The sequence below is a fragment of the Solanum tuberosum genome, unplaced genomic scaffold (assembly GCF_000226075.1).
Source record: "Solanum tuberosum cultivar DM 1-3 516 R44 unplaced genomic scaffold, SolTub_3.0 scf00128, whole genome shotgun sequence".
NCBI lineage: Eukaryota > Viridiplantae > Streptophyta > Magnoliopsida > Solanales > Solanaceae > Solanum > Solanum tuberosum.
Window position 1 is genome coordinate 1,242,934 of NW_006239053.1, and position 24,761 is coordinate 1,267,694.

Below are 24,761 nucleotides of genomic sequence, written 5' to 3' on the forward strand. Positions count from 1 at the left end.
AATTTGATTAACTCTCGAAATTTCATATGTACTGCGTAATTGAGATTGAGTGAGAAATATATATTATTTGAAAAATAGAATAAATATGTGATATTATTAGAAAGAGCTTTAATATATATTTTAAAAATTATTTTGTCTTCCGTATATGATTTTCTGCATATATGTGGAGTTTTAAAGTTTTTAACATTTTAATATAGAAATATGATTATTTGAAAATTTTAGTACTTTCTTCATTTAAATTTTTCCTTGTTTTTCTTTTAATTTGTTCTAGATTTAAAAATTACATAAAAAGTACTTAAAATCACAATGTAATAATATAAGATATTAAAAAAACATAATTAAAAATCATAAAAGAAATTTTATTGACTCTTTAATTCCATATTGAAACATAAGAAGTTTGTTTGAAAATAACATAAAAAGTAACGTAAATTAAAGTAAAATAACAACTAAAAATATTTAAGAATCATATAAGAAATTTAGTTGAGTTTCGTAAAAGTACCTACGTCACATAAAATGGAACAGAAAGAGTAATATATATTATTTGAAAATGATATAAGAAGTGCTATAAATCACAATAAATTAACAACTTCAAAATATATTTAACAAAATCACATACAAAAAATTATATAACTCTCCAAATTTCATCGGTGTCACATAAATTGAAACAAAGAACTACTCCCAATTTATGTTATTTACTTTCCTTTTTAGTCAGTCCCAAAAGAATGTCACATTTCTATATTAAGTAACAATTTGATTATAAAATATTTATTTTACCCTTAATGAAATAATTTACAGTTATACAAATTTATATCATTCATTTTGGACCACAAATTTTAAAAGTCTTCATTTCTTTTTTAAACTCCGTGGCGAATCAAACTACCTCACATAAAATGAGACGGAGGAAGTAATATACATTGGGCCCGCGCTAGCGCGGGAACCTAATAACTAGTATATAATAGAAAAGTGAAAACACGGTTGATCCTCTGCACATGGTTGGATATCTAAGCTTTGGCTTGGAACAACAACCATAAAGCTTGACAATTGACAACAAAAGTAACTCACAAATATATTTCATTCTCTAAAAAGACACAAAGCAAATGATCTAAGATGTTAATAAAAAAAAGGGAAAATGCATAAGTGCCCCCAGTCTGTGTCCAAAATTTCTGAGACACATCTAATCTTTACTAAGGTCCTATTACCCTCGAACTTATTTTTTAATTAATTTTCTACCCCTTTTCGGCCTACGTGGCACTATCCTTGAAAAAATTGTCAACACGCGCTAGGCCCACAAGATAGTGCCACGTAGGCCGAAAAGGGGTAGAAAATTATATATAAAATAAGTTCGGGGGTAATAGGACCTTAGTAAATGCTAGGTGTGTCTCAGGGATTTTGGGCATAGGTTGAGGGCACTTATGCATTTTCCCATAAAAAAAAAGAATTTCTGCATAAAACAGAGAAAATAAACGGCTTCAGTAATTTCCTACAATAATCTCATGAACATAAATCAATATTATGTTCCCTTACAAGTTCAATATAGCACTGCATCAACCTTAGTTGGGCGGAGTCTGCATTTTTGATGCCGCACCTGTGTTGAATTCTCTAAAAATACACTATTTTTGGCGAATCCAACACCCGTTGAAATTTTTAAAGAGTCTGAGCAACATGCCATCAACTATATTTATGGAACAAAACATCCTTAATGAAAGCACCAATGTTAATTTCAGAGGATCCTCCATTTGCAGTGGAAAACTGGCAGATTTTCTGTATTTCTTCCGCTCTTCGCCTCGTTTCCATCACTTCCTCATTTCCAGAATCCATAAACCATTTCAACAAGCTAGAGATCTCTTCCCTCGTTATCGAACATTGGTCATGTTTTTTCACCCTGTAACCAATTTTCCAATCTAGAACAATTTGCTTGCTGTTAGTTTTTTGATCCCAAAATATCGGAAAAGTCAGCATCGGAAGGCCTGAGAATTCTGCTTCTTTAGTCGAATTCCAGCCACAATGTGACCAAAAACCACCAATGGAAGGATGTGACAGCACCTTCAATTGGTCACACCAGGGCACAACAATCCCTACACTACATCCATATTTCTGAAATCGAACAGTTTCATCACGTGCCACCCAAAAGAATCGAACACCACTATCGTGCACACCAGCTACGATCTCATCCAGTTCATCACGCGAGACAGAGAGAAAGCTCCCTTGCGATATGTACAAAACAGAACCATTTGGTTGAGCATTTAACCAATTAATGTACTCTGGTTCATCGATTGAAGTAGTCGAGGATGGATTTTTTTCGCTAGTAAAGTAAGGTATTGCTGGACCAATCGAATAGACAGGGATCGGGAACTTTTGCTTAAGAGCATCGATAACAATAGATTCGAGCTCGTAGACTGAAGTGAACAAAAGATATTGTGCTTTAGAAACTGTAGAGAAGACCTCCATAGTAATATCCAATAATTCTTGCCCCTTTCCATCATAAGATGATGTAGGAAGATCTAAAACGCGAATCGAAGGAATTCCAGGTATATAGTCAACTTGCTCGTGCATTTTTCCTGTCATGAATAATCACAATCATCTAGATGTGAAAACATGTAAGTATGTACTCCATTTGCAAGTGTCTGTATATATAACTTAAATCTTCGAAGAAAATTCAAAGAATGAAAATACAATACCTGATAAATTGCCTCTAAGATGCGCATTCTGAGCAAGAAGATCCATGTGATAACCAATGGAGAACATAGTCGCCGACATAGTAAAAAAAGAAGCCACCGGAATATTCCTCCGATTCCCCAATCCGACGACCCAACTTAAATACGTATCGTACACTATAACACTTGGTTTCATCATCAGTTCATCAATCAATTTCTCAACCGGACCTTCCATTTTATTTAAAGTAGCTTTGACAAATCCAACAAAATCTTTAGCCCGGCCGAATTCCGAAGGAATGACGTTAGGGATGGTGGCGTATTTTATGTTTTCTGGTAAATTTTCTGAACTGATTAAGCTATACCACTCTTCAGTGACAATGAAAGTGATAAATATGTTGGGATATTTAGTGACTATGATTTTACAGAAATTCATCATAGGATTTATATGGCCTCTTCCTGGATAAGGCATTGCTACAATATGGCAATTGATTTGTGAAGAAATTTCCATATTTTGGTAATGAAATTAAAAGTGTTTAAATAAAATGATGAGTTGCTGTTGGCTTTGTGCATTTACCTCATTATATAACAGTGTTGATGATTAGTGCACAAGGAAAATATTGGGAGTGATGATCGAATTGTGGTCCCTCCATTCAGGGCGGCTCATTATATCTATATCTATAGCCTAAAATCAAATTCCAAGGGAGGTCTTAATTTATTTATTTTTATAAAGTTTATTCTAAATTAATTTATTTAATTTTTTTGAATATAGTGTTTTAAATTTGTCTAACTGTTACTAATTCTTCTTCTTATATAATAAGTTTATTTATTTTACAGATATTATTTATTTTATTTTAAAGTAATTATAACCGATTATTGTTTTTTTTTTTAAAATGAGGCCAACTCAAATTAGAGGCGTGAGGCAATTGCCTTTTTCTTCTAAGCTTGAGCCGCCCCTGTCTCCATTTATCAGAACTTAATTTAAAATAGTAATAATTAATGGCATTTTCAAGAAATTTGTATATTATTGCTTTGACTATCATGTTGTTTTCACCTAACGTGAAAGAAGTAAGAAAAGATGGGTTTATTTAGTAAGCACGCATTACCAAAAATATTGGTTCAATAATATTGTAGTATTTATTAATTATTAGACGGTAAGGATGAGATTTTTTTTTTTTTTTAAACCATTTTCGGTCCACAGCTGGACCTATTTTATTAACTAAATAACAGAGGAAACTAATTCCTTACAGTTTAGGCCCAAATGGTCCTTCAAAAAACAATACAAGGAATCAAAAGGTTTCCTAATCTAGACATTGTTTAAAATATGTGTTATAAATTATATTTTTTAATCAAATCAACTTATTGAAAAAACGTACGGTGAGAAACGAATTTTCATTAAAATATTGGAAATTCTTATAATTGTTTTCATGTGCAAAACATTATTATATATATATATTTTTCACATTGATTTAATTAAAATTTCCGAAAGAATAACTACTTTTGTAAAGAGGGTTATTACCGGAGTGGATCTATGTGTATGGGTGGGGGTGTCACGGCATTAGGAGTGTCCAAAAATTGAACCGAAAAAAGTGTTATTGGCTTATTATTATTGAGTTATTGGGTTAATAAATTTTTAATGGTTCTATTAAAAGAAATTATCGTGTTATTGGTCCGGTATTGATTTTTAATATTAATTGGGTAAACCAATAACCCATTAAGACAAGTAATTTACTACTTTTACTTGTACATAAATATTATATATTAATCTCAATACCTTATTAGTTACTACTTACTACTACTATTTTTTTATCCTTTAACTTTCAATTCACACTTCACATTGACTTTGAGTTCACAACTTCATATTATACAAAACGTCAAAATCTAAAGTAAAAACCTTAATCCTCTTAATTTCTCTTTGTATTACACTTATATAGTTCTTTTCATATTTGTTATTATTGTTTCTATTTTAGAAGCATTTGTAAAGTTACATTATTGTATTGTCGCGTCAAATTTATTAGAGAAGTCATACATTTATTTATAAGTATTTTCTAATTGGTCAAATTGAAAACCACATAGTTAGGACCAAAATCAATAAATCGAAAATTGATAAAAAAATATCTTATTAATTTAGGTATTGATTTAACGTATTTAAAAATTAAAAATCAATTAATCGAACCGATAATACATAAATCGAACCGAATCAATCTATGCATTGCCCTACACGGCACCCAGTAATCTCTGTTAAAACTTTATATATATAACGAATTGATCATATATTAAAATTGTCACCCATGAATCAAAATCCTTAATGGTGCGTCAGGTAAAAGATTGACTCCACCACATTGGTGTCGATGATTTGAAACCCATTGTCAACCCTATTTTTTGGCTTTTTTTTTTCATTAATGTGCGCAAGGCTTCATTTTTTTCCCCTTTTAGTTCTTCCTTATTTGCTATTATTATTTATTAATCCAATTGACTATTTTTTGCATTTTTAATTAATTCTTAATTTCTTAAAACATTTTCTCTTTCACTAAGTATTTATCCCTTGATATTAGTATTGCACTTGTATTCCATATTAATTATTAATGAGTACTAAATTTTGATTATCGAATAGATATTAATAAAAATATATTTTAAATAAAGTTTAAAAAACGATAGATATTATTATGTAAGAGTTTTTTTTTAATTTAAAGGTTCTTTTGATCTTTTACGTCATGCTAAGTGGGTTGAAGTTATAACTTTTTTTATATTTTCTCTCAACTATATATCTTAAGTGAAGACGACTAGGTTGAAGCTATAATTTTTTATATTTTCTCTCAACTATATATCTGCAATAACACATTGAGGCAATGAAATATGAATCTAATAAAGTAATGATTAGATGATATATTCAAGTTTGAACTTTTAAGGTGGAGAATCTCTAATTTTCTCAAAATTTTAGAGAATACGATCTCTTATTACTACTAAAAATATTTAAACTACTCAGGTATCTTTAATATTAGAATAAAAAATTACTAAATATGCATATTTGATCAAGTTAATTATAAATATCGGAAAATAGAAGGAACCGACCCGTTTAGCCTATTTAAACACGTGGTACCCACAATCTCCGAATTCTAGATCTATCTCTGCAAGGGTATATCTGTTCTAAATCGCAGAAGATATAATAGTAGCATATTAAAATCAGTTCAAGTAACAACTTCTCTAAGTTGTTTGATATAATTTGAACACTACATTGTTTGATAACTTCCTACAATAATCTCATGAACATAAATCAATACTATGTTCATTTACAAGTTCAACATAGCACTGCATCAACTATATTTATGGCACAAAACGTTCTTAGTGAAAGCTTCAATGTTAATTTCAGAAGATCCTCCATTTGCAGTGGAACATTGACAGATTTTCTGTATTTCTTTCGCTCTTCGCCGCGTTTCCATCACTTCCTCATTTCCAGAATCCATAAACCATTTCAACAGGGTAGAAATCTCTTCCTTCGATATCGAACATTGGTCATGTTTTTTCACCCTGTAACCAATTTTCCAATCTTGAACAATTTGCTTACTGTTAGTTTTTTGATCCCAAAAAATAGGAAGAGTCAGCATCGGAAGGCCTGAGAATGCAGCTTCTTTAGTCGAATTCCATCCACAATGTGACCAAAATCCACCAATGGAAGGATGTGACAACACCTTCAATTGGTCACACCAGGGCACAACAATCCCTACACTACATCCATTTTTCTGAAATCGAACAGTTTCATCCCGTGCCACCCAAAAGAAACGAACACCACTATCGTGCACACCAGCTACGATCTCATCAAGTTCATCACGCGAGACAGATAGAAAGCTCCCTTGTGAAATGTACAAAACAGAACCATTTGGTTGAGCATTTAACCACTTAATGTACTCTGGTTCATCGATTGAAGTAGTTGAGGAGGGGTTTTTTTCGCTAGTAAAGTAAGGTATTGCTGGACCAATTGGGTAGACAGGGATGGGGAATATTTGCTTCAGAACATCGATAACAATAGATTCGAGCTCGTAGATTGAAGTGAACAAAAGATATTGTGCTTTAGAAACTGTAGAGAAGATCTCCATAACAACATCCAATAATTCTTGCCCCTTTCCATAAAATGGTGTAGGAAGATCTAAAATGCGAATAGACGGAATTCCAGGAATATAGTCAACTTGTTCGTGCATTTTTCCTGTCATGAATAATCATGTAAAAGTGAAAACAGGTAAGTAAATAGAAATTGCTAATCAATAGCTTGCTCGCGGAGAACACATTGTAGTCGTTGCTAAAGAACTAGTTGTGTAGTGTTAGCTACTAGCTAAGGTAGTGGTTGTGAGTTCGGCTAAACCCATTAGCTTTCGTTCATGTTCAATATTTGTATTAAAATGTTAGTCCAATCGCAACAATATTTGCATATATAACTTAAATCTTCGAAGAATATTCAAATAATGAAAATGCAATACCTGACAAATTGGCTCTAAGATGCCCATTCTGAGCAAGAAGATCCATGTGATAACCAATGGAGAACACAGTCGCCGACATAGTAAAAAAAGAAGCCACCGGAATATTCCTCCGATTTCCCAATCTGATGACCCAACTTAAATACGTATCGTACACTATAACAATCGGTTTCATCGTCAGTGCATCAATTAATTTCTCAACAGGACCTTCCATATTAGTTAAAGTAGCTTTGAAAAATGCAGTAAAATCATTAGCCCGGTCAAATTCCGAAGGAATGACGTTAGGGATCGTGGCGTATTTTATGTTTTCTGGTAAATTTTCTGAACTGATTAAGCTATACCACTCTTCAGTGACAATGAAAGTGATAAATATGTTGGGATATTTAGTGACTATGATTTTACAGAAATTCATCATAGGATTTATATGGCCTCTTCCTGGATAAGGCATTGCTACAATATGGCAATTGATTTGTGAAGGAAGTTCCATATTTTTTGGTTATGAAATTAGGTTTTTGAATAAAATGGTGAGTTTGCTTGGGTTTGTGCATTTGACTTTATTACAGAACAGTGTTGATGATAAGTGGACAGGAAAAAAAAGTGGGAGTGATAATGTAATTTTGGTCACGCTATTTATCAGAAATTACTTTACAATAATTAAACGCCATTTTAATTTATTTATTTTTGTACATTATTGTTTGTACCATGTTGTTTTCACCTAACGTGTAAGAAGTATTTAAAAAATGAGTTTAATTTGTAAAAAAACAAAGGTTTTTCCAATTGCTAATTAATCAATGAAAAATTTATATTATATAACATAAATCTTTTATCGAACCAGTTTATTGAAAAAAATGCATGATAAAAAACTATTCTTATTAAAACACCGGGAAGCTTTTTAAGTTTTTCATATGAAAATACCATTATTATTTTTTCACCATTCAATTAAAGCCATTGAATTTTCTTACTTCATAACTAAAGTGTATAGTCCAATTCATCTATGAAATCAACCTCAATCAAAAGCAGAGTCAAAATTTAAAGGTAGTGTATTTTGAATCTAATCTTTTTGAGTTATACTATTCTTATTTAATTATAAACATTCAATGAATTTTTAAAAACATGTTTGAACTAAAGTTATTGAGTTCAACTGAATTCATAGCCAACACGTTCCCCACCATAATTGACCTCAACTTCGTAGAGGCAAAACCAAATTTATTAATTCATAGATTATAGATTCTAGATTATGTGCATTCTTGATAGATTATTTTTATATATTAAATAATTTTTGAAAATAGAAATACAGAATTAAAATTAAAATTACTAAATTCCATTTTATCTTTCTTCAAATGCAGTATTGTGGATCTGCTGGTCTTCAATTTCTTATTGGGCTTCTGATAACTAGCCCATGTGACTCAAATTGGGCTAAAGACCTAGAAAAGTTTGTGGGCCTGTAATGTTGGCTTGAGTGTTAATTAATTGTTAAATGTCTCATAAAATTAGATTGATTTAGGTTAAATATGTAATATAGATTGATTCATGCGAAGTCTTGTCAAAATATTTTAATTTTAACCCTAAACCCTGAATCCTAAACCAACAAATTATAAGAAGAAAAAGTAAAGAAATTAAAATTTGGTAAGGTTGGGCGGGTAAAGTGCAAAAATATCTAATTTAGAATCATCACTTGATTAATATTTGTTGTATAAATTTTTTTACAAGTTTATCCGCTTTGGGAATACTTTCAATCATATGCGAGGTTGAAAATTTATGTCTCGAGTGCATGTAAATTGGCTTAAATCTCATGCATGTGTGACTGGATTTATTTTTCCAAACAAGTTTTTTGACTCTTTAAATTTCGAACAATTCAATATACAAATCTACTTTAAATAAACTTAAATTAGAAATATAAATTTCATATATCATAAAAGAAAAAACTTAAACCATCAATATGTTAAATTAAAGACAAATCTAACAAATTATAATTAACTTAAGTTTCAAGAGTGTGTGTCTGAAATCTTTTGTCAACAAAATAATAGTTTTATTTTCCAATTTCAACACTAAATCTATTCTAAATAGGACCAAATTTGAAACATTTTAATCCACATAAATTCAACTTAAGTCATCCCTACCAGCTACCTGGTTAGATTATATTATATGCCGCTTGATAAATTAGACATTTTAAATACTTTTTTCGAACTTAACTTTATTAATTAGTGATTCGACATCCATGCATGCCATCTCATAATATCCATTTAATCATTCATTAGATTGATTAGAACTATACAAGACCTTAGCATATGGTGATGATATTCAATCAAACTGATTTAAATAAATAAATTAATTAAATCAAAGTGATTTTGGACTATATTATAATAATATATAACTAAAGAGAGAAAGCACCGACCAAATTCCATGAAATTATTTGACCTTACTTAACTCTTACTCCACAAATTTCACATGCTATAGGGATCTAGGCCTGAGCACATACATAAAATTAAATAATAATTGCTATATGCTATCCTCTTCATCTTTTTTTTAATCTGACCTTCGATATCCACATTCAAATTCAACTAGTTTGAATTCACGCATCTTTATCTCTTTATTATATTCTTTCTTCCCTGTTTGAAATTTGAGAGTTTTTTACTCAAAGTTAGAGTTTAAAGAAGACCTTTTTCACGTATCAAAAGTATCCTTAGAACTTGTGGTTTAAAAATGTCACGATAAAAGTACAAAGTTTCCAAATATAGAATCGTGCACATCGTTCTAATTTTCAGAAAAGCTTAAAATAAAAGAGTGCCATATAAAATGAAACAGACAAGCCCGTCCAAATGCTAGCATTTCATTACTTAACAAGTACTTCAAAACATCTAATACCACTAGCTACATTAACAAGATAACCAAATTAAGTAATTAAACCTAATTTAGTTTTATGTCCAGAGAGACTCTCTCTTTACAGGATCTTGCATTATAGAACTGCTAGAGGAAGCAAAGCTGAGATATTGCTGAAGATTATTATTGAAGTTATTATTATTATTACTTATTCCATATGGTGATTTATCTAATTCTTGTTCCATTAAAGTTGTTGGTAAACTGCAGGGAACAGGTTCTTGTTGCATTTGGATGCATAATATTTCTGCTTGAGCTACAGCCAACTGCATTTGTAACTGAGAAACTTGATTCTGTAGAAATGAAATGGCACCTACACATCCATAAACAGGATCTCTTACTCTTGCATTTGCTTCATAAACCAAACTGCTTACTGCATCTGCTCTCTGCTGTATTGGAAGTTCCTGAAAATATACAAATGTAAACCAAGAAAAAAATAAAATCATATAATTGTACGTTTCATATATATGGCTAGCGGCAGAGAGTCAGGATTTTCATTGAAATATAAAAAAAGTAAACAACCAAAACATGAAATAATTTTGACTGAAAATAAATTGTAATTTTTTGATGAAGGGGTTCAGTTCCCAAAATTATCTAGCTCCACCTCTTTTAATATAACATGATGAAACGACTCATTCAACATTTAACTTTTGGTCATTTCAAGTTCATCTTTGGTTTTATGCATTCAGTATTTGAAACCTGCTGACCAATAAAATCCAGATTCGCGCTCTGTAAGGCCAACAACAAAAGAGGGAAGCACTTTGTACCAGGAGTTTTGTTATTCAATCTATGGACTTGAACCCTAGACCTAGCTCGGGTTAAAGACGGATGAGATCAAAGTTTTTCTTCTTTCTACTAGAACCACCAATAAATGATTGGTGCGGATTTTGGCATGACCCCAACCCGTATATATTTTCTCAAAAATATAAAAATATGCCTACTAAACTTCTAAGAGTTAGAATTTTTCTAACTACTCCAACAATATTTTTGAATAAATTCTAAAGTTTCATTTTTTTTTTTTACAAAAAGGATACATACTCAAAATTAAGGGTTTCTTCATATATTGTTGTTCTTTTGGGTTGGTGTTTTAATTTTTTTATAAATTTTCCCAGGTCGTCTGGGGTGTTATAAATCAAGAAGAAAGTTACAAGAGGACTTGATCTTAGCCTCCGATTACAACACAAGAATAAGCACGACTTTATCCTTCAAAAAAGAGGGGAGGTGAAGCTAGAAAAATAGACATTCCACCCCTCGCAAAACTAGGGAAGGTTAGTGTTTTACATAAGAAGGATTTATAAGGGGTTATTAGAAGAAAGAGAAGTACCTGCAACATCTTGCTAATATTGCTAGCACCAAACACCTTGTGAACAATGGCAAACTTGTGGGGATCATCAGGAGGGAAGTAAGGGGCAAAGATGCAGTCTTTGGCGCACCGACGCCTTAGCAATTTGCAAGAAGCACAAGGAGAACTTCCTGTTCCCATTTTTGTGCCAGAAAGATAACTTCAACAAAGAGAATGAGAATTAAGGAAGAGAGAGATATTGTAGTAGCTAGCTCAGGACAAAGTGTAGTTTGGAAGAGAATGAGCTGGGAACCTATTTATAACACTTTACAAAGAGTTACTGTGGTATAGAATTCATTGACAAATAAAATATCATGTATAACTTGGACAGAGTTATTTGATACTTGTGCCAGTGAGAGGTAGCACTCATGATATTGCCTGGGGCGGAGACAACTTGTAGTTAGGGCTTCATCTGAACTCCCTTTCGGTGGGATTATACTATTCATACATAATAAAAAATAAAAAATTGTGGGTATATAGTAGATGTTGAACCCTCTTTGGTTTGGTTAATTCGTGTATTTACTTTTTCAGATTTTGAAGTCCCTAGTAAAAATCATCCTTCGCCACTCCATGTTGCTTCCTGCTGATGGTAGCTAGGTATTCCGTGGAATCAATAGAGGTACGCGAAAGCTCATAAAAAAAAGTTTAGAGTTATACAACAACTTCGAGAGTTAATATATACAGTAATAATCGAGTTCACTGTCAAATTTTTATAGTTATTTAGAAATTTTTTAAACAACAAAAATACCCTTGTTCATGTACCCATAATCTTCCTTTGAATGTATGTAGACTGATCCGAACATCACAATTATTAGAAAAAAAGATTGTGGACACTTCCAATCCGAAATATTAATCATGTAAAAATGATATTATAAAGCTGGATCTTCAAGGACTTAGAAAAGCAAAACTCAATACAAAAATATTTTGAGCTTCATTAATATATTACTCTTTGAGATATAGTTAGTTTAATTAAGTAGAATAAAAAAACTAGGATAAAGAATTAATGGTGACACCGCCAAGAAGCGTTAAAGGTTGGCAACTAATAATTCAGTTTGATGAATTTTCACGTTATTGTTTGACTAATATATATTAGAGATCTATACTTATAGCTAGCTAATAAATACTAATAAAAATTAGCAAATGAAATATTTAATTTTTAAAGAATAGACTATAGAGTATAGTATATGAGTAGTAGTTAAGACAAGGGGCAATAAATTCATGGGAGAACAACTAGGGTTAGGGCTTAGCAAAATAGTGAGTAACGATGCAAAAACCCTAGCCCCGAGCAAGACCAAAAGATGAGCTCGACGTGAATGTTTGTTGGCGGACATTCACATGGAAACATCTATTTTTTTTGTTATATGTTTTTCTTATAAACCGCCATACAAATTACCTTGTGTGACCCTTGATCAAAATATATGAATTTTTAGGGTGATGATGATACATTTTTTAGGAAAATTAATTATAAGATAATTTATTAATATATATATATATTTTTAAATCTTCTATAGCTAGATATTGTGTTGGAAAACTCATCAAAGAGATGGGGTATTTTTGGAAAACAAAATAATTAATAGGTTTTTGGACTTTAAATTTTTTATTTATTTCAAATAATTGAAAAAGTGGTAAAAATTCATTTATTTTGAACCGGAAGGAGTATTATTTGTTATAAGTTTTACTATTATTACATATATACACAAGCTACTAATTGATGAAATTCGCTAACTTGTAATATCTTCTTGATTTGTTTATATATTTGATAAATATCGAAAGTGTTTATACGCATTAAAATTATGGGCAAATTACAGAAATCACACACTTTTAAGGTAAAATTACAATCTATCCCTTAAAAGTTTATAATTACATAAATCCCTCAAACGGATACAATAATATAAGCGCTGATACATTAATCTGATGCGCGAGATACATTAATCGTTAAGTAAGATACATTACATTTTATACATAATACACTAATCTGATGTACATTTTATAAATTATACACTAATCTGATGCGCGAAAATGAGGGATTTTGGAGATTTGTAAAACTTATAGGGAATAATGGTAATAAGTAAACTAAAAGGTGGGATTTCTATAATTTTTCCTAAAATTAATTGTAGGTCATAAGTTGGTCACTAATATAAGATCTTACGGCTAATTATCTACATATTTTTGTTTGATTTAACCTTTTGCGGTTTATCACTATTATCTTTTGTATTCTACTTTCGTTATTCGGTCCTTTCTTTTTTATTAATCTAAAAATACTTTTAAAATTTTATATTTGTAAAGAGCTCTATGGACATTTTTGTCATTTAACCAAAAAATTACTTATCAATATTATTTTACCAAACAGACTAATGGCACACTTAATATTAATTTCAACAATTCTATCTAAACATTTGACTGTTTATTAATAAAATCAATTTCAGTATCTAAAAATATTTTTCTAACACTTGATACTTATCAGCTAATCTAAATGGTATCTATTTATTAGGTCACTTGAATAGCAAATTACATGAACCCTGCAATATATAGTTGGTTAATGACCTGTTCGCATCGGTAAAAAACATTATATACATATAATATGTATATGCTTAATCAATAAAATAAGGAGAAAAATAAAAAATAAAAGACGAATTGATGTTACCATAAAACATGAGTCATTGTAGGCAAAAGAAGCTTAAGTAAGAGAATTACTATTGCATTGAAAATTGAAAATTTTAATTATATATTGACGCAAATCAAGTGGGGAAACCTTTTTATTTTTAATTTTTCCACATTTATTGACAATTTAAGGTTTAATTTGTGCCAATTGACTTGTACTCCTGCAGACGAACATTATTTTAGTTGACATTAATTAGCGACTCTTATTAAAAGGAAATTGTTTAGGCTGTAAACCATGTGTTTAAGCTGTTTAATCTATAAAATACGACGTGCTTAACACAGGTTCCAAGTTTAATAATCACTCTATAATCACATACACGTCCACCAATTAATTTCTACTCATATACACTAATGGCTCACCTCTTCATGTACAATATGTTATTTTTGGGCATAATTAGTAGAACTGTTAAATTGAGCTAAACCAAACTTGAAAGAGTGTTTATGGGTGCTCTTATTTTCTTCTTTAAACACATAGGTTTATATTAAATCATGTTAAGTTACTAAAGTTAAAGTAACAATCCAATGAAGTAAGAACGCATATCAATTGCTTCATTATACTTAAAATAGATGTTCATTTTTATTTATCCAGTTAAAAACAAAAAGATAAATTACCATTTAATACCTATTTTACACTTCTTATTAAGTATACTATTTTTTAGATGAATAAGTAGGGTGATATATAGTAAAATTATCATTTTATTTATTGCTTCTTGAGGGGTATGTTAAGTCAAATATGAATGGAGATGGCAATCATTAAGCACTAATGGTTTATGTGCAAACAAACACATTGTCTATTGATTTGGTGCAAATACCAATACAAATAAGTTTAAGGAGAAAACTTACCCACATCATAGTTATTTACATTTTGAACTAATAAATGTGTTTGAATATAGGCTTCTGTCATTTAAACGTAGTTAGTTAGTTAATTTCTCAATTTGTTAAACTTTTCATTCAATCACTTAATCATACTAGTAATTTGAATTAATTTGATGAGGACATATTACGTATTTACCCTTTTTCAAGGACAAGAATGGGATAGTTTAGAAACTTTTTGGCAGAATAATTAATTATGCATTACCTTCCAATTTAGCACCTTCTATTACACATATTCCAAGAGTTCTAAAAGTTGGATATTTCCTTCAGTTTTACTCCTCCACCGTAGCCGATGAATATCTCTCTACTTCTACCCTCAAGACAACTGAATAATCCAATATTTGTAGCAGCAAATTCTAATATTTTCCATAACATCCCCCCATAAAATATAAATTGGAAAAAAATAATGAAAAGTTCTTTAAGTTTACGATATGAATTTTGTCTAACATTTTATGAAAAAAAGTTGCAATTTATAGTACTTTCCGTATAGTTTTTGAATATCTAAAAATTTTATTTTAAAATATCAAATAAATGTAATCTAATTTAGATTTGAAAATTAGTCAAATTAACTCTCGAAAAGCGCAACATGACAATTAAAAAGAAACGGCGAGAGTAATTTGTCATTTTAGAAATGTAAAACAAAGTTCATTATTTTCTCTCATTTTATTCTTAGTACTACTTAAGACAAGTAGATAGAGTAAATATTTAATGAAAGAGATTAACCTTTAAGACAAGGTATAATAGAAGGGAAAATACTCCTTAATACTTAATATTATTTTTTTGAGGAATATGTAAAAGAGAAATACCAACGGAGACATACGATAGAATACAGTGGTAACATGCACAAAATGAAGTAATTTAAGCAGTTACAGCTTACACATCTGATTCACCATTAATTAAGTTGGGATGAAAATGAAAAGATTCTTCAGCAGTATGGCTAAGCTAGACATATAATTAAAAAAATATTCATCAACTTATTAGAGCAAATGTATCACGAGGTTTCTGAAATGATACACCATAAACAATAAGAGTTGAAGAACCCCAAGCTTCGATTCTCACTCTTTAGCATTTAATGCTTTCCACATGATTCCAAACTTTTTATCTTCTATTCCGAGGAAAACAGCTCTTTTTCCCAGCTACTAAAACTCTATTGAATTATATTATAATTATCATATCCAATTTTCTATGTTCAACTAGTCTAAATGACCAAATCACTTTTCCTTCTAAGACAAAAATATAAGTTATGGGTCCCCCACCTAACCTCATAAAATACAAAAAAAAAATCTTCTGTTTCAGTTTCCAATTTAGAATTTTTCAAACCAGTAACTTCTTATAGCTAGGAAGAAGAGACGTGGTCGACAGGATGAGAACCTTGTAAATATTGTTTATTGGTTTTATGGAATAATTAATTTTATAAGGTGATGAATAAAATAAGAGTGAAAAACAGACATCTTCAGTACCGTCTTAGAGAAAATAAAAAACATGCGAGCTTCAATGCATCCATTAATTGCACTTGGTGATATGGAAGATTCGATTATTGGGAAAATGGATGTTTTCTTATTTATTTAAATTTAAAAATATCTTCTTTTTTCTTTTCTTTTGTTCAATCTCTAAAGTGGTGGAAATTCAAGGCTTCGGGTTTTGTTGAACACTAAAATATTGAAAAGAAAACAAAAGGTGGCAATTTTTTTTGTGAAAATCAATTCCCTGAAATCCTAAAATCTTCCATGAGGTTTATCGAAAGAGAGTACGTCAGAGCCTGAAATCATTCACAATCGATAGAGGATTCATCACACCATTCTCTCGGATTTAGAATTTGAACTTTATCAATTCAAATTCGATATTCTATCATAGTCAATGACTTACTATATTTGAATCTATTATTTGTATTGAATAGTCCCAATTTATGTGATAATATTTTATTAAACGAGTAAAATAATATTTATAGTCTAACATAAATTATAACTATTTGTGCGGTGATAAGTCATATCATTAAGGATAAATTAAGCATTTTAAAATTAAATTTGTTATCAAATATAGAAAATACACAAATCGGGAAGGAAGTAGCAATTTAGTGAGAGTTTTAACGCATACAAGATTTACGCTAAGCAACTGTGTTCGATAAACCTGTTATCTATGTAATACCGTATATCCTATATCCGCCCCTAATTCTTCATATTCAAAATCGTGCATGATATTTTCATTTCACATGGATTCTTAAGTGATACAATTAAAGAAAGAAGATTTTTTTTCCCTTATGTCCTCGTTCATTGGATTTCTTAAAAGTTATACAAATTCCTACTTCTTTCGTCCATTTTTAATTGTCATAGTTTTTTTTAGAGTCAAACAATAAGAACTTTGACCAACATTTTACGATATATTTTTTCATCATATTGATATGCAAAAAATTGCAATTTATAATACTTTTTGTATAGTTTTTGAATATCTAATTTTTTTGTTTAATATATCAAATTAATGTAATCTAATTTAACTTTAAAGATTAGTCAAATTGACTTTCGAAAAGTGCAACATGAAAATTAAAAGTAGTAATTGTTATAGTCAAAATTTCTTACTAATCCAACTCTTTGATTTTAACTAGTAAGTTACACCTATCCAATTTGGTGAAGGTCTGAAAATTGACAAAACACTCAACTGGATAGGCACGTGATTGCATGGAGAGGGGCTGAAGCTAATATCTTGCTGCAAATGTACTCTTTGTTTGTTGCTTAGACTTAATTACAGATTCCCTAAGAAACATATTTTATTGAAGGCTTATCACCAGCATGCTAGGTTCCTATTGCAGGACCAAGGTCGAGAAGAGACAAGGCAAGCAGTCGACCTTGTCTCATTATCAGTAATTTAAAATGCCAAAAATTGCTTATTATGGTGCAAAAATAAATTTTGAAGAGTTTTCAATTGATGGAACAAATTCTCTTCAATTAGACAAGAAAGAAAAGAGTCAATAGATGAAACAAGAGGTTCGTTCTTACCACAGCACAATATTTTTTTATAAGACCATATTTCTTATATAAGTTTTAAACATATCATAGCAATGATATCGTGGTATATTAATCAAAGTAATTACCTTCCAAGATACTAACCAAAAGAAGGGAAGTTGATCTTTGATCATATTGGTGACTCCATAATAGTAATACTTCAGAGAAAAATCATTCCTGCACTATCAACTGTAATCAAATGACGAAATTAAATAAGATCTTTTTTACTTAGCATAATGACCTACCAAAATATTTTGCGTGTTTCCATCAGTTATTCCCCTCAGTTTCAGATGTCGGTATTCATCCAATTGGCGTCTGTGTCGTCTTTTGATTCCATCTCTAAACAGAGTGCTTCCTGAACTTTTAACTTCCACAGGAATGTAGGATTCTTGTGAGTTCTGCTGAATATTTTTGTTCTTGAAGTACGTTACTGCCTGCGCCTGAACTATTGTACCACAAGAAAGCTTTAGCAGTAATGAACAGATAACAATTAGCTTTCCCTTCACCACCCTTCTAGTTACATATGATTTAATAGAAGACTTTGATGTCATTCCACCAAATTCATTTCACTTTCATGTTAGGAACATATAACGGCAAAGCATTAACTATGAAACAAAGGAGGGATTTAATGAAATACTTGAACATACCAGATTTTGAAGACGCTGAGATCACAGCAACGTCTTTAAGCTTCTTAATTTTTTCAATTACGAAATAATTTTCAGGGTCATCTACGATGTTCATGTCTAAACATAAGAGCGCCTTTTCACATGCCTGAAAAGTACAAGTCAGAGGCAGATATTGGGATACACTTACTATAAGCAGTAGGACGTTGTAACTTCACAATATTTATGAAGCCATAAGGTACCAGGCTCAAAATAAATGAACAAAATAGATAGCATCAAGTGAAATACATATGCCCTTAGTGTCGGTAAGATGTTAAACATGCAATAGTTGCACAGCTAGATTGATCTAATTCCTAGCATAAGTTCACTACACATAAGCCCATGACAAACTGTCCATACTGTATTTCTGAAGTAGACAAAGGAGGACTCATTGCTGAGGTAGAGGAGGCTAATTAGAACGAGACGTTTTCAGCAGTGAGTCTAATTCCTAATTCAGAATGCAAAAGAACCGTAAATCTACATCTAACAAATTTCCAACAAGAGGCATAAAGATAACAAAGTTTAGTGATTTTCACAATAGCATCTGAGTGTCAGATCAAATTATTCAGGTAAACTAACAGAGATAGAACCTACAAACACATCCAAAAGGGGAACACAATATGACAGGATAAGAACCTTCAAGCTACGATCACAGAAGTATAGAAACGTAACAGTAGAAGCAGTAGCATTTAGCATTAACTCTGACCTGACCATAAATTTTCAATGGACAGCATATACTAAGAATTTTGTTCCTTGCTCATTTGCACATGTAAAATGCTTACAAGTGCCCAAAATTTTGTCAGAAATTTACCTTCTTTGCAATGGAACAAAAGCCACTTTCAAGTGAATGCTCAGCAAAAGTGAGCCACTCGCTATATGAAACAAGAAGCCTCTGATCACTGATAGCTTTCTGCTCTCTCATAAGCAATGCCTCATATCTCAACGCCAAGCAACTCTGTGAATACCCAATTGTTAAAAATCACGTGTTTGGAACCGAAAATAAAAAGGCAAAACCAGAATTTCTATAATAGAAGAATAAAATCATCATCAGTTGTGGTTTCTTAAAGCTTTCACAACATAGGATATGCCTACACTTTGGATCTCCCAAAAAGTTCGACACACTTTAACTCTGATAAATTTTGTATGCAGCTTTCACAAATTTCAAAAAGATAATTTAAAGCATGATGTGATGTTTAAAATCAGATGAATTCTCGACAACTACATCGACATTCTGTTGAAGACTACAGCTAACTCTTAACCTCATGCTCTGTCAAATTGTTTCACATATAAGAAAAGAACGAGGTGTATCTGAAGTAATATACCATGAAAGCTATCCAATCATTACACTTATTGGATAGAGTATAGACAGGTTCTCGTGTTCCTAAATATCACTTCTATTGATTACTTCATTTTCACAAACTTTAACCGAAAAGAGTTTTTGTATATACATAAGGAAGGATATATTTCCTTTACAGATACCAATTTCTCTGCCACACAGCAGTCATTATTTACATCTTTTGCTACTCACATTACCACCTGCCACCACCGCCACTTGTACAGAAATATAAGTTATCTGTGTCTACTATTAATACTTATTGAAATGCATTCCAACACTAAAACTAAAGTAAAGAAATAACTTCCTTAGCAAAACAATATTAGCATGAGATTTATCTTTTGAAGATAATACAATTACCGAACACAACAGGCTACAAAATTTCAAGCAGCGCTTCAACTTATCACAAATTCCACCAAAATACATGGTTTAATACAGCAGACACTCTTCCACTGTATGCATTTTTTCAGTGTCTTCAACATCATCCTACTGAAAACTACTGTTCTTTTTGTCATCAAAAAAAAAAAAACTACTGTTCTTTCCGATTAACTCTATCTTCTACTAACTATGTGTTTCCAAATGACTAAGTCAAAGTGAAATGTACCAATTTGAAATTGATAGAGTCAAAGCTGTATACCTCAGTATCTCCGATGAGAGCAAAAACGCGAACTAGAAAATCTACGATCAGAAGCTTATGCTCTGCAGCTTTTCCAGCGATTTCCTCAATAATTCGGAGAGATTCGTGTCTCATGAACTGTTTCAAAGTACATACCACTCCGTCCAGAGATTTGTAATCGTCCCAAGCTAAAACGGATTCGAGAATTCGAAGAGTTCCTTCGTCCAGTCTGCACAAAATTCATGCTCACAAGTGCATTTTATTGAATCAGAATAAAATTTTTGATTAATCGAAAACAAACCTACGGCTCTCGACTTGGAATCTGAATAGGGAGATTTGCTGCGAAACTGTAGTTGACATCTTCACGAGAAGGAAATGAGGAGCTGCAGATTTCAAACTGCCCTAATTTATAGTCTGTTCGAATTTTGTATTTTCCGCGTTCCCTTTTTAATTTTATTTTGGGTTAATTTCAAAGAGCTCCTTCTTGTTACATAAACTACACTTTCCTCCCTGTGATGTTGATGACGTTCAAAGATCGTTACAAGAAACTGGACTTAGCGACGAGAACTAAATCATTAAATTTCATGCTAATTTTATTTAACATGAGGGATGCTTACTTTAATATAATCAGTAACATTATGATTATGAATGAGTCGTCAAAGTGTTGGTCTAACAAAGTAAATTAATATTAATATTTTTTTGAACTTTGTATTGAAATTACAAGCCATCAAAAATGATGTAGATGGATGAATTACAGTGAAATTGAAATGGTAAAAACAATTTAAGACATGACATAAAAGTTGATTTCTGACTTTAAGAAAAACAACTCTAATAGAACAGTTATGACCCACAGAGTTGCCGAGTCAAAGGGATTTTCCCAATAGGGGTCTTAGGTTGGTAGAGCCCGTCACAGGTGACTTGCCTTGGTATGTTTACCTCTCCTTGTGTGATTTTGCGGGTTCCCTTGTCATAAAAAAGAATAGCTCAAGAGAAGGAAGGAAGTAGTGGTCGATGGCAAAAAGCTACCAAACTTGACTTGTAAGGGATCAAAGTAGCGCGCGTTGTCGAAAATAGTCCCAACAGCTTTCCAGTTGCAACATGGAAAAATCCAGAGTTATAGTCACCAAGTTGAATCACCACGATCTCATCGGTAACAATTATGGTGTACACATTATCATCTAGATCTAATTGATATGCAATACTCGGAGCTGTCACAGTGAACTCTTTCTTCCATGAATTTAAGTTACTCAGATCATCATCAATGTTATTGTGAGCAACGTATACGTTGATCAAGAGGGAGCAAATAGGACCACAACTTAATGTTACTAAACAAAGCTTTTCTCCCTTTTCTACTACATTTGTTATAGAATATTCAGGAATTTCAATTGGTACCACAATCATATCGAATTCTTCTTTAGTTACATCAAAACAAAGGAGAGTTTTTGTCGTTCTTCTATGACAAGAATGTACCATTGTAGAAGTACAAGTATTTACGTACCAATATAATATCCCCTTCAAATATACCGTTGTAACAACTCTTGAAATATTGTGATGAGGAATTACTTTCAAAGCCCTCCATGAATGGTCAGTTCCAATAGTGAAAATTGAAGGCTTAATCACTTCCGAATTTCCATCAAGAACAACAACCTTGTATTCATATGAAAGTGGGCAAAATCCAAAGCCCACACTAGTAGCCAAATCAATATTCCCTACACCTGTTATATAAATACCAGTAGAATTAAAACAGAATCAAGAAAAGGTTGGAAATACTATACAAACAAGACACAAAGTAGTATTAGTATTTATAGAGCAAGTATCATGCCATTCCGAAGAGACACATTATTTCACAATGAAACACTAAGAGAAATACCTAGATATGTATTCAGTGCAGTTATGAGGTATTCTTTAGTGACAGGATTGAAGACATGGAAACGAGTTTTATCAAAAACAGACGAAACCATTCACAGAATTGGCCCATATCATGTTCATCCAAGGATTAAAGTTCCGGCCTAATAGTATATCTTTTGATGTGCACAAGTGTTTAGTCTTCCAATCTTCAGATTGATGATCATTTGGATTATAACTAGTGTGCCATTCCAAGGAAGAAATTTTAACTGAACGATTTTCATTTCCGTCAAAAGCAACAATAACTGCTTCCAATTGAGAGAAGATGAGGATTTTATTCTCTGTTCAATATGTAAGTAGGCAAAGCTCCCAGTATGTATAATCGAACACCACTGCATACATACCATCTTTAACTTTTCAGCCAAATCATGGCCAGGTACTCTTCGTAATATCTCAATAACAATTTCTTTGGGTACAAAAATGACATCTTGTTTTTTATTTTCCATGATTCTGTTCGAGATTTTCTTCCTATGGTGCCTACTAATCCAGAAGAAAAAGGTCATTGATTATTTAAATAATTGACAATTGGTTAACTAAACAACGATAACAACGGACTGAGTGAAATCTCACAAGTGAGGTCTGGTGAGGGTAGAGTATTCAAGTGCAGCAATAACGATAAATTAAGAACAATTGTTTGCGGTCCTTTTACACTTGCTAATAACAGAAGAATCCAAAGACAGATCTCATTTCAATAAATTGCAGTAATGAAAAAAGATTGCAACCACTTTTATTCCTACTTTGGTGGAAGTGTATAGTTTGATGTGATCTTAGCAAAGCAAAAGACTAGGTCTTCCTTTAGAATGTGTCAACTAGGGAAAAACAAAATAAAATAAACAATAAGGCCTAAGGGAGTTCTAATAAACGAAAATTTAAAAAGTTTCATGTATTGCAGAAAGACTAAATAAATTGCCCCATCACCCAATTCAAGAGCATTATCAGATCTTACGATCTTTATCTTAGCTCCAAATTGTCTCTCAACAAGAACCAAATAGTCTTTCAGGGTGGAAAAAGCATTACTTTTACTAGACAGAAGATAGGTCCAAGTAGCCCTACTATAATCATCATTAATAGTAAGAAAACACTTATATTCATTATGATATAGCTAGAAAAAAAGGAAATCTAGTTTGTCTAACCAAAGCGCAAATATCACAAATGAAATCAAAATGAGACTGAGATGTAGATAAAAGTGATGTTTTTCATTAAATCAAAAGGCATATGACCCAATCTCCTGTGCTATGCTTGTACATCAGATTGACTCCTTACAGAAATGGATAAAGGACTAGAAACTAAAGTACAACTTGAATTTAAATTACTAGACTCGAAATTAGAAGTAAAAGAACTCACTGAAACAAAAGAACACTCTATAGAAGGTTCCAAAAGATGGATTCCATCGTTAGATTTCCCAAGAACTAATGGGGTTTTCACTGAAGGGCACAGAGAATTTTCGAGTGCAACAGAGCTGTTTGCAGAAGTGGTAAACAGAGATCAAGTTTACTCTTAATGAGGGAACAAACAACACATTCTGCAATAAAAGATAAGAATTAGGCAATCTAATAAGTAAATGAGGACATAATGGGATGAGATTGGTAAAGTAAACATGTGATGTGACGCTACTGAATCTAATATCCAAGAACTGGTGTTAGCATGTGCCAGATAGGCCATAGGATTGTGAAAGATGATACCAGCACAATGCACTATATTTGCCTTAATATCAATCCCAGCAGTCCTCATGTTCTCATCTTGTGCAAGTTGAACTAGATGAGCAAAATGTGCAAACTGTTCTGTATGCATATTTGCTACTAGCTGCCTTGCACTAGCCAGTGAACTCCCTTTACCACCAGCCTAGAGTGTAGACCCCTTTGTAAACTAGAAATCAGTTGGGAAACCTATTATCCCGTTGAATTTCCCAATAGAATGTCCTGGTTTCTTGTAGTAAGAGGAAGTGAGTGAAAACTTTCATCCTTTGAGTCAGCTAGCTGACTTCTCTGTCCAGGGAAAGGTTGATGAGTCGCAAGAAAAGATGATGACTCTCTTGGAAAGTAGAGCTTACATTGCTTTCTCTTTACTTCTCATCTTGGATGAGGATAGAATAAGCAAGATTGACATTAAGGGTGTGTTTGGTATGAAGGTTTTCCAATTTTCTCATGTTTGGTTGGGTTAAATGTTTTGAAAAATATTTTCCAAATCAACTCATTTTCCTCAAATTTAAGGAAAATGACTTCCCTTCAAAACTTATGGAAAACATTTTCCAAAACTTTCTTCCAACTTCAAATTACATTTTTTTGTTGAAAAAATCAATTTATTTTGTCCCTACCCTCAAACCTCCCCCCAACCCCCCCCCCCCCCACAAAAAAAAAAAAAAATTTAAAATCTTTT

At 31.6% G+C, this 24,761-nt stretch overlaps 4 protein-coding genes across 4 annotated transcripts; all 4 read right to left on the bottom strand.

The window, feature by feature from the left end:
• Window positions 1-1,632: 1,632 nt before the first annotated feature.
• LOC102599069 (UDP-glycosyltransferase 87A1-like) lies at window positions 1,633-3,246 on the bottom strand. Its single transcript, XM_006350806.2, has 2 exons — window positions 2,679-3,246; window positions 1,633-2,558 (listed from the first exon to the last, which is right to left on the bottom strand). The coding sequence occupies exons 1-2, from the start codon at window positions 3,160-3,162 to the stop codon at window positions 1,669-1,671; spliced, it is 1,374 nt and encodes a 457-aa protein (XP_006350868.1). The 5' UTR covers window positions 3,163-3,246; the 3' UTR covers window positions 1,633-1,668.
• Window positions 3,247-5,792: 2,546 nt separating this feature from the next.
• LOC102599394 (UDP-glycosyltransferase 87A1-like) lies at window positions 5,793-7,703 on the bottom strand. Its single transcript, XM_006350807.2, has 2 exons — window positions 7,124-7,703; window positions 5,793-6,852 (listed from the first exon to the last, which is right to left on the bottom strand). Exons 1-2 carry the CDS (start codon window positions 7,605-7,607, stop codon window positions 5,966-5,968), a joined length of 1,371 nt encoding a protein of 456 aa, XP_006350869.1. The 5' UTR covers window positions 7,608-7,703; the 3' UTR covers window positions 5,793-5,965.
• Window positions 7,704-9,964: 2,261 nt separating this feature from the next.
• Window positions 9,965-11,551, bottom strand: LOC102591013 (LOB domain-containing protein 12-like). The gene is made up of 2 exons (XM_006350863.2): window positions 11,322-11,551; window positions 9,965-10,401 (listed from the first exon to the last, which is right to left on the bottom strand). Exons 1-2 carry the CDS (start codon window positions 11,478-11,480, stop codon window positions 10,039-10,041), a joined length of 522 nt encoding a protein of 173 aa, XP_006350925.1. The 5' UTR covers window positions 11,481-11,551; the 3' UTR covers window positions 9,965-10,038.
• A 6,301-nt stretch (window positions 11,552-17,852) lies between these two features.
• LOC102599716 (uncharacterized) lies at window positions 17,853-20,908 on the bottom strand. The gene is made up of 6 exons (XM_006350808.2): window positions 20,782-20,908; window positions 20,502-20,709; window positions 19,343-19,486; window positions 18,517-18,640; window positions 18,115-18,314; window positions 17,853-18,046 (listed from the first exon to the last, which is right to left on the bottom strand). The coding sequence occupies exons 1-6, from the start codon at window positions 20,838-20,840 to the stop codon at window positions 18,041-18,043; spliced, it is 741 nt and encodes a 246-aa protein (XP_006350870.1). The 5' UTR covers window positions 20,841-20,908; the 3' UTR covers window positions 17,853-18,040.
• Between the last annotated feature and the right edge of the window lie 3,853 nt (window positions 20,909-24,761).

What these genes read in the sequence shown, in the direction of transcription:
- LOC102599394 (XM_006350807.2), bottom strand. Translation starts at nt 7,607, where the DNA reads ATGGAACTTCCTTCACAAATCAATTGCCATATTGTAGCAATGCCTTAT. An exon ending in TCTTAGAGCCAATTTGTCAG is followed by an intron (nt 6,853 to 7,123) that starts GTATTGCATTTT and finishes TATTCATGACAG; the next exon opens with GAAAAATGCACGAACAAGTT.
- LOC102591013 (XM_006350863.2), bottom strand. Translation starts at nt 11,480, where the DNA reads ATGGGAACAGGAAGTTCTCCTTGTGCTTCTTGCAAATTGCTAAGGCGT. An exon ending in ATATTAGCAAGATGTTGCAG is followed by an intron (nt 10,402 to 11,321) that starts GTACTTCTCTTT and finishes GTATATTTTCAG; the next exon opens with GAACTTCCAATACAGCAGAG.
- LOC102599716 (XM_006350808.2), bottom strand. Translation starts at nt 20,840, where the DNA reads ATGTCAACTACAGTTTCGCAGCAAATCTCCCTATTCAGATTCCAAGTC. An exon ending in CTCTCATCGGAGATACTGAG is followed by an intron (nt 19,487 to 20,501) that starts GTATACAGCTTT and finishes GGGTATTCACAG; the next exon opens with AGTTGCTTGGCGTTGAGATA. An exon ending in CTCAGCGTCTTCAAAATCTG is followed by an intron (nt 18,315 to 18,516) that starts GTATGTTCAAGT and finishes GTGGTACAATAG; the next exon opens with TTCAGGCGCAGGCAGTAACG.
- LOC102599069 (XM_006350806.2), bottom strand. Translation starts at nt 3,162, where the DNA reads ATGGAAATTTCTTCACAAATCAATTGCCATATTGTAGCAATGCCTTAT. An exon ending in TCTTAGAGGCAATTTATCAG is followed by an intron (nt 2,559 to 2,678) that starts GTATTGTATTTT and finishes TATTCATGACAG; the next exon opens with GAAAAATGCACGAGCAAGTT.